Here is a 16,797-nt window from a genome sequence, read left to right as displayed (position 1 = left end):
AGGCTCCGCATAGGTCACAGTCACCTTACACATTCTCATTTACTGAGAGCTGATGACCCTCCCATATGTGAAAAATGCAGCACACATCTCACTATTCATCATATTCTAGTAGATTGTCAAAAATTTACATGAGAGAGGAATGAAATTTTCACCTATCTAACCAAACCATATACGCTCAGGGAAATGCTAGCAGACTCAGGCAAATTGCATGATGTTTTTAATTTTTTAGAAAGAATTAATTTGTACAAACACATTTGACCATAAATTTGTTTATATGTAAATACTTTTTTTTTTTTGCTTAACTTAACTTTTATACATATATATTATTCATTAGGTTAAATCTGACTAATTATGTTACCATGGGCCTTGATCTTGTATATTTGTATCACCCTGCTGTAATTTTGTTAATATGTAAATACCATAATGCTAAACTTAAATTTTATGCATCAATGCTGTATAAATCTAATCTATAAAATAAAGACAATCTAATTCCTTTCTGACTCTTTAAGTATTAGTATAATAATGTTTGTTGTAATCTTACTAGATGTAGACTCTGCTTTCCTTGACTTGTTTTGTATATGCATATGTTAGCCTATAGTTATCTATTTATGTACTGCTGAAACCTCTGCAGTAATTTTGTTTACATGTAGATACTGCATCACTTAACATACATTTTGTATATGCATCTTATTTACTACTTTATTTTTCGAATAATCATGTAGTGCTGTAGGACATCTTACCTATTTGTGTACTTTCTAGTAATTCTGTTTATATGTATTCTAAATTCTGTTTCTACTGCATTGCTAAATTTAATTTTCATTCATGCATATTGTATAATAATCCCTTTTTGCCTATTTTTGTACTGCTATAAAGGCATCTATTATAATTTTACGTATACGTAGTTACTGCATTCCTTGGCGCAGTGTTTCATATATTATGTATTAACTTATATTGTTAACTATTTTTGCACTACTGTAATAACCTCTGACCTTGTGTGTTGCTATGCCCTCTGCAGCAGTTCTGTTTACCTAGAGATGTTGCTTTGTGAAACTAGATTCTTGTACAGACATATTGTTTACAATTCTGTAAATGCTAATGTTGTAACATAATAAATTTAGTTTAATCCTATATCCAAGTGTGAGCAAACAAAGTTTGCACCTGAAAGTATCTTCAGGACTGGGGTAAGGTGGTACAACACCGGGCGACTCCTTGCAAAGGTGAAGCAAGCTAACATCCTATCTCAGTATCTCCCATAATGCAAAACACATTTCCTTGCGGATACATGTAATGTTATGCATTAAGGGAAGGGCCACTACCCAGACTAGTTTCGACCTTTATTGAGGTCTCTTCAGTGGGAGCCAGGCCCAAGTGGAGATACCAGGCAGAAGCATTTGAAAGGTCATCTCTACCTATAGGAGTTGCCAAACGGTGGCCACCTTTTTTATTAAATTACTCTGGATTTAGAGAAAGATGTTAAAAGTTTATTTTTCACTTGGTTAGACTATAATAAATTTAGTTTAAGCTAAATTTATTATAGTCTAACCAAGTGAAAAGTAAACTAATGTTGTAACCTTTAGTATGGCACAGTATGACCTTTGTAGTTTTTGTGCCAAATAAACTATAAACCAACCAACCAACTAACCAATTCTGCCCTCCATGGAACTGTCCCTAGATGATATCTAAGACTATTGTAATCACCTGCCTAATAATTCCACATATGTTCCCTTTTCTTTGATACTCCTGCATGCCTATTCATCTTCCAAGTCAAAACCATGTGGTCACTCTCTCTCTCCAACTGGTGGGAGAGATGTCATGTCACTTATTATCAGCTCTTCTGATGCCATGACCAAATCCAAAACTCTTGAACCTTTTGTTTGCTCTATTACATGTCGCCTAAGACATTTGTCTCTCAAGAATTCTCGAAATTCCATTGCCTTATTACTACATGGATTTTCCTCTTCCCAGCTTGTACTGCTGTAGTTAAAATCTCCCATAACAATCATTCTTCTTGCACTTGACAAGCTGAACTGCCTAAACATCTCCTGCTTCCCACCCTCTGTGCTCCTTGGTTTGTAGCAACACCCTACTAAATATCCTGTCCTGGCCACTTCTACCTCACACCATATGCTTTCAAAACCATTAGTGTCACTGCCTTCCAAAGCCTCTTAGAGGACATAAGTCATCACCTATCATAAGCAGTACTCCACCCACGTTTTCCATTCCTCTCCTACTGAAAAATGCTGTACCCTGACACTTCAATTCCTGTTATTATATCATCTTCCATCAACCACGCCTCAGAGATCCCAATAATCTTTGGCCAGGCTGATGCTATCAGTGCCATCAATTCATCTCCTTTATTTCGGATACTCCTGGCATTAGTATAAAGCATAAAAATGTCACTGCTTCTATACCTATCATTATCCCCTCTAGACCCCACTGGACTTAGTGTTACCTGATGTCATCCCCTTCCCCCAAGCACCTATTCCCACAAGAGGCCACCCCTGCTACCATCCACCCTAGGAATTATAGTCTCTCTGCATTGACACACCGACTCATTAAGGAAACAGCAATCGCTGTTATTATTGCGTGTGCAAACTGATGGAGTACAAGCAATGATTGGTCATCGCCATGAATTTATAGCACATTTAAAAGAAGAAGTTCCAAATTACAATTCACTGCATTCTTCATAGTAGCTGCAAAACATCTTCATGCTAGACTACATAAGACTTTGGATGATGTTATTATGCAAGTAATAGAATAAAAGCCCACTCATTGAATACTCTATTATAGAGGACTTTGCCATGAAAATGAAGAAGAATTTGAACGTGTTTTGCTTCACGCTGAAGTGAGATGGCTCTCAAATGGAAACTGTTTGCGATCTTTTATGATTTCTATGATACTGTTTTGGAATTTCTTAATTCACATGATGAGAACGTGTAATGTTCTAAAAAAGGAGGAGGTCGATATTGCATATCTTTCCGATATTTTCACCAAACTAAATGAGGTTAACATCAAATTGCAGGGAAGCAATTTGATGTTAATTTGATATTAAGCAATCATATTAAAGCAAAGAGAATTATAAATGCTTTTATCAGCAAATTAACATTCTATAAGCACAGCATTGCAAGACAAGATTTTCTGTAGTTCCCAAGTCTACAAATAATAGATGATGATTTAATATTAGATACGATTTTGAGTGTTATTGTTCCCATCTTCTGACACAAAGAGGAGGACATGATGATTAGATTCAAAGACTTTGATGAGCTTAAAATAAAATTTATGACCCAGTTGGGTCATAAAGCCATTTCTTTCTGATGCCACTTCTGTTCATCCAAATTTGTGTGAAGAATTTATTGACTTAAAAATGATTTTGAAGCTCAAGTACAATTTCAACAGCATGATTATGAAAGATTCTGGCCAAACATGCAATGCTAGTATCCTCAGCTTTGGCAAGAAATAAAATTACTGCTCACTGCTTTTCCTTCTTCGTACTTAGTCGAGAAATGATTCAGCATTGTGGTGCAATTGTTAGCTAAGCGGTGAAATAGATTGCAAATAAGTGAAAGAGGAGACTTGAGACTTCGTTTCTCGAACCTTGAACTAATATTGAAAAATTAGTAGGATCTCATCAGACTCAAGGTAGCCATTAATGACTGGCTTATTAAATACAATAAGTTTACATCTTTTTTGAGTAATAATTTGTATCAAAGGCATTAATTTTTAATTAACTATCAGTTCAAATATGATAATTTGAACTGATAGTTAATTAAATTGTTCTCAGATTTGGTCTCCAGGATTTGAAGGGGATAAATTAACTATGGAAAGGATACAAAGACAGATGACAAACATGGTTTCAGGACTGTACAAGGATAGTTACGAGGATTGGCTGAGGGAATGTGGACTGCAGAGTTTGGTGGATAGAAGGAGGAGAGGTGATATGATTGAGACTTTTAAACTGTTGAGAGGTGGTTACAGGGTTGACACTGGGAAGTTCTTTCGCTTGGTTGAACAGTGGGAAGGAGTGATGACAAGAGGCCATTCCTGGAAGTTACGAAAGGAAACTGTGAGCAAGAGGGTGAGGAGTGGTTTCATTGCATGGAGGGTGGTTGAACCGTGGAATGCATTGCCTGATGGAGTGGTGAGACCGAGAACGGTCAATGAGTTTAAGGAGTGGTATGATAGACTTTGTGTTTCTTAGGGGGGGGGGGATCTCCCCTCGATGAGTCTTGACAGACTTTATGTTCTTAGGAAGGACCTCCCATGATGAGTCTTTCGATTCCATGGAGGCCTGAACAATAATAATAATAATAATAATAATAATAATAATTTAGGTTTGCCTAATAATATATTATAATTATTTTATTGAGTCATCAACCTAATGTAAAACTAAGCAGGGGTCAGGCCATACAAATAGTTGAAATGGGGACACCAGGCAAAAAAAAAAAAGGTTAAGAACCACTGATCTACACCGCCCAACACCAGTATTTTCAAAGACAATCACAAATGTCCATGCCCACTGCGGAATTCGAACCCGCAGCCTTTTGGCTGGAGAGCAGATATGCTAACCACTCAGCCAACCAGGCCAGCAAATGAAGTTATATATAATTATATACAGCAATCCCTCGATTAATGTGTCCCTGATTAGTGCGTCATTTTTTTCTGTTACCTAAATTCGATTTGTGCACCTCTAAAATTCGATTAGTGTGCCTACATGCATCTTAAAAATAAATGTTACAGATTTTAAAAATTTTCGATCTATACATTTTTTATGGCTAACTATTTTAAAATATCACTCACCAGGATGAAATAATTTAGTTACCGATTTGAAACATTTTACAAAGTTATTTTTTAATGGCATACTACACTATTTCCATGTACACTATGTTCCAAATTTACCGCCAAAATTTATGTCGTCTGCTTTACATAGCATTTTGCTGATCATATCTCATGCAATTGTTTTCCTTACTTTTTTATTTTAAATTATTTTCCTAACCTTTAATCATGAGTAAAAGAATTAATGAGCAAAAAATAGAAGTGTGAAAATTATTCGAAAAGTAATCTGATTGGAAGAAAAACTTGAAATAATAAAAAAAAAGAACAAGGTGAGTCCAAAGCAAAGATAGGACAAGAACTCAAAAATGGGTGAATCAACTGCTGAATACAAAGAGAAAGGTAAGGCTGCTTGAAGTTCATCATGCATGCACTGAAAATCAAAGTATTATAATGATTGAATTAGAGAGACTTCTTTTTACATGAATCGAAGATTTTAACCAAAAATGGATCCTGCTAAACACTAGCCTTATTAAATCAAAGCATTGTCTCTTTGTAACCTGGAAAGAAAGGGCTATCAATGATGGAAAAGAAGAAGAATTCCACGTTAGTGCTTGGTGATTTGAGCATTTCAAAAAGAGAAATAGCCTACATAATGTTCTAATCACAGGCGAAGTTGCAAGTGCAGATAATGTGATATCCAGAGATTTTGAAGAAAATTTATGTAAAAAGGGGACTATTGTGATCAACAAATATTTAATGTCGATGAAACCAGCCTTTTTTTGAAAGCAAATGCCTTCCAAGACTTTTCTGGCCAAATCAGAGAAATCTCAGCCTAGTTATAAAGTTGTAAAGTCGAATAAAATTACTGCTAGCAATATGTGAGCTGTTTGGAAGCACATTCTTCCACATTGTGCAAATGATTTAAGAGGCTTTTCAAATGAATGTAATTAATTAAATCTCATTCTGAGAAGTTGAGTGATTCCGACCTGCTAAATTTAGATGCACAGCGGGAAGATCCTAAAGAATATGAAGAAAATTTAATGACAAGCCCAAAGAGATTTCACAGAAACAATTTTAAAATATTTTTTGTGCAATCGAAGTTTTTAAGCAGTAATGCTTAGTGGCTGATCCTGGTAAAGAGAGAACCAGTAAAATTTGCAGAAGAGGCAATAGGGCCATACTGTCAGTTGTATGAAAAAAAGAAACAGAATGCCTGCCAAACTACGTTAGCTCAATTCTTTGTTAAGAAGCAGAATAATAAATTTATATTCTGAATATGTTTTATTGTCTTTCAGCTTCATGGTTTTCCTTTAACTAGGCCCTGAGACATACCCTAATTCTTTTATAAAAAAAACTTAAGGGTCAAAAAAAGAAATCTAAGGAACGAATTATATATTTTCCCATAGGTTATTATATTCGATTAGTGCATTTTCGATTAATGCACCTGTTTTAAAGAATGCATTAGGCACATTAATCAAGGGATTGCTGTATCTCATAAGAGTGAAATTATCCCAAACTCTAAACTATCAGCATACAATAATCTTCAAAAGGTCAACTTATGAATGTGAGATTTTTTTTTATATTGATCCCATGAATAAGAGGTTGAAGGACCTATAAGCACATCAGTGCCATTTCACCTGCATCAGTGTGGGATGCAGGTGAAGACCAAGATAGAAGTTTACTGATGTTTCTTTTTGAAGAAATGCAGGTTGTAGCTGTTTAGGAATACTTCATGAGGAAGACTGTTCCAGAGGATAGAGGTGGATGGAATAAAAGAGGAAGAGGAAAAGCAGGTCCATGTATTTGCAGTTGCACAATAAAGGAATGGTGGACAGTTGCTGCTCTTTTATTAACAAGTACAACAGAAAGTGGAAGCATTTCAGCACAGCAATGACCATTGAAGTACCTAGAACAGATAAAGTGTGGAAACATTGTATCTGTGAGAGAGAGGTTGAATCTGTAAGAGAGGAATCATCTATGAGCCTAATTGCTCTCCTCTCAACAGCATCAAGGATTTTTAGGGAAGTTTTGGGTGCATTACTCCAAACATGAGAGCGTATTCTAAGCATGGACAAATTTTGGATTTGTATATAGTTAAGAGTTGGTTGAATGCACAATAGCATCTTCAATAACTTGAGGATGCCTATTTTGGATGCCGAGGAAGATATTGATATGATATGTATATGGAAAGACTGCCAGTAAATGTTAGTCCAAGCATAGATCTAATCTTGTCTGGTGATCTAATCTTGTTTGGTGGCATTGAACATTTGTGCATTACTGAGGGCAAGGGTAGCTGACCTGAGATCTTCAGATCTTGTGAGAGAAAATGCAAGACTGTATTTTGGTGGCATTGAACATCAAAAGGTTGTCATCATCCTAGTGAAGGATAGTATGAAGATCAATGTTTAAGGTACTGGTTGTATATCATCTTGTAGCCTGGGATGTCAGAGTACCACATAGTTTGTCAAATGAGTATGATAGTGGAGAGTACTATCATCAGCAAAGTTGTGAACAGAAATAATAGTGATGATTGAGAGTAGGGGTCATTTATGTATAGGAAAAGGAAAGTAGGTGATAGGACTGAGCCTTGAGGTAGTACTGCATTGGTGGTGAAGCTCAAAGAAAGGGCCTGTCTACCTTGACTTGCAGAGAATGGCCAGAGAAAAAGCTGACTATCCAATTATAGAGTGTGGCAGGGAGACCAAAGAATGGTAATCAGTTTAGCAAGCCTCGATGCCGGACACAGTCAAAAGCTCTGGAAGTGTCAAGAGCAAGAGAACAAGTTTCTCTGAATCTTTCCATGGTTTATGTTCAGTGGTGGGTCATGTAAGCTAAGACGTTAGTTGTAGATCCTTGAATGGCAGAATTCATACTTCTAGTTGCTGATTAACTGGTGGACCTCTAAGTAGTGGAGAAGTTCACTATTGATGACTTTCTCCATTATTTTGGAGAGGACAAAGGTAATGGCAATTGGTTGGTTGGTAATTTGATAGCAGACTTCTATCTCCCTTTTTTGGAATAAGTTGGATATGAGAATACTTCCATGAACTGGGATAATTACCAGATAAGTATAATAGATTGCACAGATGATGCAGGGCAGGTGCTGGTTCTAGAGCACAATGTTTGAGAAAAATTAGAGAGATGTCATCAGGACCAGAAGACCTTTTAGTGTCTTGGACACTATTTGGTTATTCGTAGTTTTTGATATAATTTTTTGTCAAAAAACTACAGGAGACAATAAGATGCTTGGATCCCAGTATGGTGGCAGGAGATTTCCCTTGATCATCTGTGCAGGAGTTGAAAAAGAGAGTAATGCCAGGAGGACAGCTTTAGATTTGGCTGAATTAGCAATAACACCATCAGGATGAAAGAGAGAGAGAGAGAGGGTGTGGGTGAGCAGAAGGCATAGCTTTAATTTGAGCAGGAGACAAGTTTTCTGCTGTTGGCCTTTATGCAAACTCTGATTTGGTTCTACTGATGACTATTTTGCATTTGTTGCATGCATTGGTATAGGTCGAGTATGAAGCTAAAATTCTTGATGTGACCCACCTGCAACAAGGTGAATTTTTTTCCTTGACTGCTTTCACATATTTTTTGTTGAACCAGGGCTTGGAAAGTGGACAAGATGTAGGACAAGTGAAAAAAAAAAGTGCATTGGAAAGTTAATGATTGTGGGTGAGAAATAAAAATGATCAGAGAACATTACGAACAGGAATGAACAGGATCATATTAAAAGGAAGAATCATATTAAAAATGAAGGTACTGGAAAGAAACTTCATGTGATTAACATCCAACAATGTGCAAGCAGAGAAAATGTAAGGTGATACATTCACTAAAAAAGTTAACAAAATAGGTCTTCTTTCCTACAATTTTGACATCTGGTACTGGAATGGCAGGTAAAAAATCCACAGGAAGACCAAAATCTGGGAAGACTGATGGAAATAAATTGCACCTTAGAAAGATCAAAATGTAAGAACTTTGACCTGAAAAATAATAGATTAATTAGAAAAAAACTGTTTATATGCTGCTAGTCATAATATAAACTTAATTATGTACTATCAGAGTATCACGTTTGCTCTGTGAACAGGTCAGGAATAAATGATGATGTTTTGGAAAGAGGGCCGTAAGTTGTGTAGTGTTGGAAAGAGCTCCAGAAAGATAAGTGCTATGTTGGGTAATAATTGGCAATATTTCATGAATTTTAGTGTTGTACAATTTATTTTTGATAAAGAAGTGTGTCTGCACGATTTTTGCCAGGATTTCTGGTAAAAATCGTAAATGAAAGAAATGGTAAAGAAACAAAAGCTAGTGAAACTGAGGAAGTGAAAGAATGCAAGAATAATAAAGCAAAAGTTAATGATAAAGAAGCAAAAGAAAGTATGAATGAGGAAACGGAAGTAAGGTGCAGCAGAATGGGAGGTAGTGAGACTTCAGGAGTGATGGAGAGTGAAATTGTCTGAATGCAAGATTTGATGAAACAGTTATTGAAAATGAAAAATAAAATGAAGAATATTTGGAATAATATTAGACATTTAGTGAAAACTAATGAAAGTGTGCATGAGAATAGAATGAAAGAAAAGAAAGTAAAAGACACAATGAATGATTCCAAGATAGCAGTATATGGAGATTCCGTACTTAGAGAATTAGTTCATGAGAGAGTCCATAAGGTCTGCTATCCAGGAGAGAGAATGAGTAGGATAATTCAGGCACTGGACATGAGGAAGAAACAAGCAGGAAAGTTAGAGGTGATTGTGGGGACAAATTATCTAAGTGGACATAACGAGCATGCGAGGGCAAATATCAGGAGGTTATTGAGAAGAGTGAAAGATAATCGTCTAGTGGAAAAGGTTGTCAGTGTGTCGCCGAGGTATGACAATGATGAGTTGCGACAGAGAGCCAAAATCATGAATGATATGCTAGCAGAGCTGTGTGAGGAGAAGGGAGTATAGTTAGAGGCCATATGGCATGTCTTTGAGGGAAGAATGAAATTATACAGGCACGATGGGTTGCATTTGAATGGTTTTGAATTGAGTGCACTGGAGAAATTATTGCTGGATGGAAGCACAGTGTGCAGAAGAGCAGCATGTGATGCGTGCAGGAAATCAAAAGCAACAGATAAAGTGAAAAATCAGGAGTGTGTTACTGAAGAGACAGAAGTGCTTGGCATTGAAAACAGGAGTAGTGTGAGAGATGAAGAGAGAATGGGAATGCGAGAGGAACAGGGAAATAGGGAGAGCCTGGGTGGACAGGAAGACATGGCCTAGGGAGAATACTGAAAGTAGCAGTGAATGTGTGTATGAAGATGAAGTATATTGTGATGTGGGTGGGAAAGTTGAAAGTGATTAGAACAAGTGTGAACAAGTGGCTTGGACGGGACTGATTATAGACCTAAAAATAAATTACTGTGTTTGTTTATAAAGGCCTTATTTCTGATATAAAAGTATTAGAAATAAGGGAAATGAAATGGTTTCCTAATTGAGTTTATTCGTCCCAAAATCATTGGAAGAAGTAAAACATGGTTGAATGAAGATGATATTCTTACCGGAATAAAAATGGAAGTATACAGTATTTTTCATGAGGATAGAAAGGATAAGAAGGGAGGGGGAGTGCTGCAGGGGAATTATGTCCACATAAGATAGACATGAAAAAGGGAAGTAATATCAATGGTTATGAGGCAGTGTGGAGTAACATGGAGGTTGACAGGAAGACATATTTAGTTGAATGGTGCTACAGGCCTCAGAATATGGTGGGTGATGATGAAGAAATGTATAAACAACTTGAATTAGTAAATAAAGGAAGGATAATTATTATGGATGATTTTAATAATGGCAGTGTAGTTGAAATGAAGAGATAACATTTGGGAATAAGGAAAATGAATTTCTCGAGTGCTTGATAGATAACTATCTGAAATGGCATGTAAAGGAGGACACGCAAGGATCGAGAGTTTAGATCTGATCATTTCATTCAGAGGATGTAATTCTGAGTAGTGTTTCACACTTTCTTCCAGTTGTGATCACCTCAGCTGTGGCTAGCCATATGCAGTCTTTTGTGAAGAAATTATATTGTGGAATTACAAGGCTGGTGATTATAACAAGCTTAGGAGACAACTTGGAGATATATAGCATGGGATGAGGAGTTGAGTGGTAAGGAAATAAATGCTGCTTGGGAACTGCCAAAGAAATACATAACAGCATACAATGTGTGCATGTACTCAAAAGGCTAAATGGCTGAATAAGGTAGATTTAAAATGGATTAATAAGGAGCTTAAGCTTGTGATCTTGAAATCTGGAAGAAGAAGGTACTTTGGCGGCAGCAAGATGAAAAATGGTAATAATCAGTTACATGAAGAATATAAGAACAAGCCAAGAGAGTGACTCAGTTATTAAGGAAAACAAAAGTAGAGTATGAGCAGAAATTGGCAAATCAGGTAAAGAAAATGCCTAGAGAGTTTTTTTAGATATGTGGTAAGTAGAAGGAAGAATGATCATGGTAAGATGATGTTAATGAATGAAAGTGATAGAATGGTAACTGCTGCAGAAGACAGAAGACATTGTTGAAGGCATTCAGTGATTAATTTATAAGGGTGTTTCATCCTGAATAGGGTGGAATCGTGACTAACATAAGTGTAGAGAACATAGGAAAAGCTGGCTTAACTGTGAGCAGAAGGTATTTGAGGAAATAAATAAACTTGATGTCAATAAGGCAATAAGATTTGTTGACATATCATCATGCATCTTAAAGGAATGTTCCAGGGAACTGCCAGTAGCACTGGCATGTCTGTTTAATAAAAGTTTTCCAATAGCACAGGTTCCAAGGGAGTGGAAGGAGGGTAAAATTGTTCTACTGAATAAAGGTGGTGATAAGGCTGTAGCTTCAAATTATATGAAAGTTTGTTATATCTGGAGTTGTGGTGAAGGTACAGAAATGGGTCGATAACAACAGTATTCTCTGTGGTTATCAGCATGGGTCTGTTAAGGGGAGATCATGTTTCACTAACTTACTTATGTCCTATAACAAGGTGACAAATACTATGGACAGGAAAGATTCATATGCATTGGTGTACTTGGATTTTGCAAAAGCTTTTAATAGACTGCCACACTACAAGCTGATAAATAAATTGAAACAGATAGGATTGGTTAACAGACTCTTGAGTTGGATCAGTGAATGGCTGTCAGATAGTATCAGAAAGTTGTATATGGGAGATGTATATGTTTATTCCCAAATAGAAAGGTTACTAATTGTGTACCGCAGGAGTCAAAGGATCATTGTTGTTCAATTTGTATGTTAATGCTATTGGGATGGGCTTAACTAGTGATATGCAGATGATGCAAAATTGGGGTGAGCAATGCAGAGTCAAGCAGATGTTATTGGCCTTACAGGAGGAATTGAGTAGATTACATGAATGGGCAGGCAAGTGGAACTGTCAATTCAATATCACAAAGTGTAAGGTTTGAGATTTTATAAACAATGATCCCTTCCAACTATTAACTGCACACAAACTTGCTTAAATTTTTGCATGAGCCATTAGTAGCAGAGGCTCTACAATAATAATAATAATAAAGGTATTTTACATATTATCTAGTTTTGTAAACTAGATAATATGTAAAATATATTAATAAATGTCAGCCAAAGAAGCAGAATTCATTGGTAGTGTGAATTGTGTCTGAATATTACAACTACTAAGGCTGAAAACAATAATAACATAAAAATAATGTGAATTGACAATTCACAATTTACACTTAAGTAAATACTGAAAAAAAAAAGCATTGAATATTAATCTATGACTTATATTAAAAGAGAATAGATAACACATTGTAACTTTGTAAGTGAACTTCAATCAAAGTTTAAAGAATCACTTGGATGTTGAAGAATAGATTAAAAAGTAGAGACAGAGAAGTTATTATCCCTCTTTATAATGCTATGATATGGCAACACATTGACCGGTGATAGATTTGTTACCGGTCAATGTGCACCTGGGCATCTTGGGAATGAAGAGGTGGTGAAAAAATCCAGATATAAGTTACCAAGATGGTGGCAGGTCATTAGAATACTCCCCATGAGGAGAGATTGAAGGTGTGTGGCTGCAAAATTTAGCTGCCAAGTGGAAAAAAATGGATGTGATAGAAAATAATTACTAAAGAAGTTCTGTAAGGCTGATATAAAAGAATGTTTTCAATATATGACAGTTAGGGAAAGAACTAGGGATCATTAGCAGAATTTGTGTAAGAATGTTGTTAATAAAGGTGTGAGGATGAGATATTTTGGTTGTATAGTGGTGAATGAATGTACTGGATTGCTACAGGCAGTTGTGAGTGATGTGCTCTGACAATGAATGAAATTAAGAAGAGATATGATAGGTATTGTGTGAAAAATGATTAGTATGGGCCTCACTGATGAATTTTCTGACTCCATGGAGTTGATAATAATAACATAAATATATAATAAAATCAGAGCAGTAAACTATTTAACCAAAACATATGTAGGTCTACTTTTTTTTTAATTTTTTATTTTTTAAAGAAACTGTAATATACCATAAAGTGACATATTTACCTTGTAGCATGATTTTAGCAGTGCATGTATCACTTCCATAGCGATTTGAGATAGAACAACGGTATTCACCTATATCTGATGGCTTTACCCCATAAATGATAAGGCGGAGAATTCCATTGGGTTCTAAATCTACATTATGCCTAGGTGACATTTCAAACTGTTCACCATCCTTAAACCTGCAAAAATAACATGATTATAGAATATTTTTAAATAGTGAGATAATTTTTGAAGATTCAGTTATCAAAGGAACACATAAATAATAAGGCTATGAGATTCTGATGGTAATAGACACACTGGTGTCCAAAAGCTAAGGATGTGTTGCCATTTTTAACAGTATATAAAAAAAATTTCATGCCTACAGCCAAATGGGGACATAAATTTATTGCCGTCATTCTAAATTATAAAATTATAAAAAATAAATTATATTACACAAAAATGTGTTATAATTTCATACAAATTAAACTGCAATACTTTTTTGGCAAATGTTACAAATTTCCTAAGGAAGTAGTCAAAGAATTAATGTACAGTGCTTACTGAAAACAATGCAGAGAGACATTTCAGTATGGAATATGTCAACCCTGAAATGCAATGCAGATCTCACATCATACCATGCTTAGCAACAAGTGATTGACAAGTTTTTGAGGCAAACTAGCCCACTGCTCCTTCAGGGAAAGGATAAGGTCGGTCTTGTTTGTTCTCTGGAGGGGAGGAATTTCGAGCATCAATGCATCTCCCTATTGTGTCCCAAATGAGTTCAATGGGGTTAACATCTGGAGAGCATCCCAAATGTGTCCACCCCATTATTATTATCCTAAGATCCCATGGAGTCATAGACTTATCTGTGTATGACCTTTTGTCATATATACAGCTCATCATACCACACCTAAAACATTCAAATTCTCTGCAGACACCACATTCTCAGTCAATCATTCAAAACTCTTCATGGAAAAAAACCTACTTCTCACTTCCTTGCTCACACAATCCTTATATAGGTTCCATGGATGACCTCTTGTTTTCTCCCCATCTCCCACCATTTTATGAAAAACCTTTTCAACATTAATCCCATAACAACCCAGCACTAACTTGTGCATCTCTATCATATCACCCTTCTTTTGAGGCAAACTGGCCTTCTATCCACTAGACTCTGCAAATTGCATTATCTCAACCATTCTTCACATTCAACATTCCTGAGATCAAAAACTATTTTGGTTTCTGGACCCACTGCAACAACTCTTCAGCCTTTGAAAACCAGGTGACTAAAATTGTGCACAGTAGTCCATATATGGTCTATTCAGAGCCTAATACAATGGAACCAGAATCTTCTTATTTCTGCAAGTCAGTGTCCTCTGCATCATTCCCAGAATTCATTGTGTTGTCCTCATAGTTTTGACAATATGTCCTCTAAATCTGAGATCCTTTTCTACCATCACCTCAAAATCTCTTATTTCCTCCACCTCCAACAATAAATTCCTATCAAGAGTAAATTCTACATCCCAACTTTGCTTTCCAAATTTTAAAACCTTACATTTTGCAACATTATACTAGTTTTCCCACTCCCAAGCCCATTCACTCAGTCTATTCAAGTCTTCTTGTAAGGCCACAATATCTGTTCTAACTTTGTCCCAATTTTGCATCATCTGAAAACAACTGAATATCTCCATTCAAATCTTCCCCAATATCAACTGTATGTTAATACAGTTTAAACAGACCCCTGAGGCACACCATTAGTGACTTTCTTCTATTGGGATATTGCTCCCCCCATAGACAACTTGTTGATACCTATCAGACAGCCCACCTCCAATCCAATGCACTAGTCTAATATCCAATCTCATCTGGTCTAGTTTGACTATCATCTTATCATGTGGTAATCTATGAAAAGCCTTCACAAAGTCTAAGTATACTGTTAGGTATCTCTTTCTCACATCCAATGATGCTATCACCTTATTGCAATAAGTAAGTAGATTACTAAAACATGACTTCCCTTTAGCAAATCTGTTCTGTCCATCAAAGATATCACATTATTATCAACTCGATTCTGAATGCTGATTCTCAGCAGTCTTTCTAACATTTTAATCACATCTCCTGACACCAAATTGGCCTATAATTTGACTCAATATCATTAAGTCCCACAGCCTTATTAATATCAAGTTTGCTTAATTCTCCATATACCTCTTTCTCACTCACAGTCAGTCTCTCCTCATTATCCACTACTCTCAAACTCTTCATGATGTCACATTCACAAGGAGGAACGACCTTTATGAACTGCTCATGATTTTTTTTTGCTCTATTGCATGCTCAATCTCTTCATTCATCCATTTCACACCTACCTTATTTAGTCTTCTGAACTTTGGAATACATTTAGACATTGCTGCTACTAGACAGTTCTTGAATGTCACCCAAGTATTATTGCTCTCCTGTCCACCCAACTCTTCATTCTATGCTACAGCTACAAGCTGTCTTCTGAGCTTCTCATGATCACCAACCTTATAGTTTCACATATACCCTTATCTAACAGAAGTCCTCACATGGCTGGCAGCCACCCGAGTAATCACTTCATGGTCACTCTCACCAAATGGAGGGAGATTTGACACACCTTATTTATAATAATATCCTTTGATGAGATGATCAAATCCAAGACTCTCAATCCTTGTGTACCCTCTGTTACATACTACCTGAAGTAGTTGTTCCTCAAAAACTCAAGAAATTAATTTTCTTTACTTCCAGTTGCTATCTCATCATCCCAACAGTACCAGCCTCTCATGAAACAATCTATCAAAGGCCTCTGAAAAACTAAATATATGAAGTATATGAAAGTCCATGTCCAAGCGACATGTGTTATCTTGTTGTGATATGTAAATAGATTGCTAAAACATAATTCCTCTTTAACAAATGTCAATATATCCTGAACCCAATTTTGGATTATAGTCCTCACCAACCTCTTCAGCACCTTCACCAGAACTCCAAACAAACACTTTGGTTTATAATTTACAGCCTTGGTCTTATCTCATCTTTTCTAAAGGAGAACGGTTTTACCTTCTTCCACGTCTTTTATTGTACAATGAAACCTATGGAGAATTCATGACTAAACAAACACACGTAACAACCACAGTATTAAGTTTTAATAAGTAAATATTTCATCCTAAGTATCACAGGACATCGTCAGTACAGTTAATTCAAACAATACTAGGAATGACATACAGTTAGGGTGCATGATTACAATGGAATCCCAATATGCAAGCAGTAACATGTTATAGAATTAAATTAAAATATATCTGGAGGGGGAAAAATAGATTACATTAATCAATTTTAATGTATTCTATTGTAAAATTATTTTACACAATTTTGTATGACAATTTCCCATACTTTAGGAATAGCAAGAACATCATTACAGTTTAATTTGGTCTGTGAAGTAGGGCTTCAGCACTTTCTTTATATAAACGTTCATGTTTATATAAAGATCTGTGTAGAAGTTTG

At 35.9% G+C, this 16,797-nt stretch overlaps 1 protein-coding gene across 1 annotated transcript in view; it reads right to left on the bottom strand.

The window, feature by feature from the left end:
- Window positions 1-16,797, bottom strand: part of LOC150109564 (protein Obscurin-like) — a 1,271,613-nt gene that overhangs the window by 299,603 nt on the left and 955,213 nt on the right. Inside the window, exon 72 of the mRNA XM_090402667.1 lies at window positions 13,324-13,499. Coding sequence (XP_090258793.1) covers window positions 13,324-13,499 — 176 coding nt within the window. The remainder of the gene's footprint in view (window positions 1-13,323; window positions 13,500-16,797) is intronic.

This window comes from Typopeltis vanoorti, chromosome 2, assembly GCF_054136105.1.
Source record: "Typopeltis vanoorti isolate ZY-2024b chromosome 2, IOZ_Tvanoo_1.0, whole genome shotgun sequence".
NCBI classification, from domain to species: Eukaryota; Metazoa; Arthropoda; class Arachnida; order Uropygi; family Thelyphonidae; genus Typopeltis; species Typopeltis vanoorti.
Note: the sequence above shows the minus strand (reverse complement) of the source record. Positions and strands in the feature narration are given on the sequence as shown.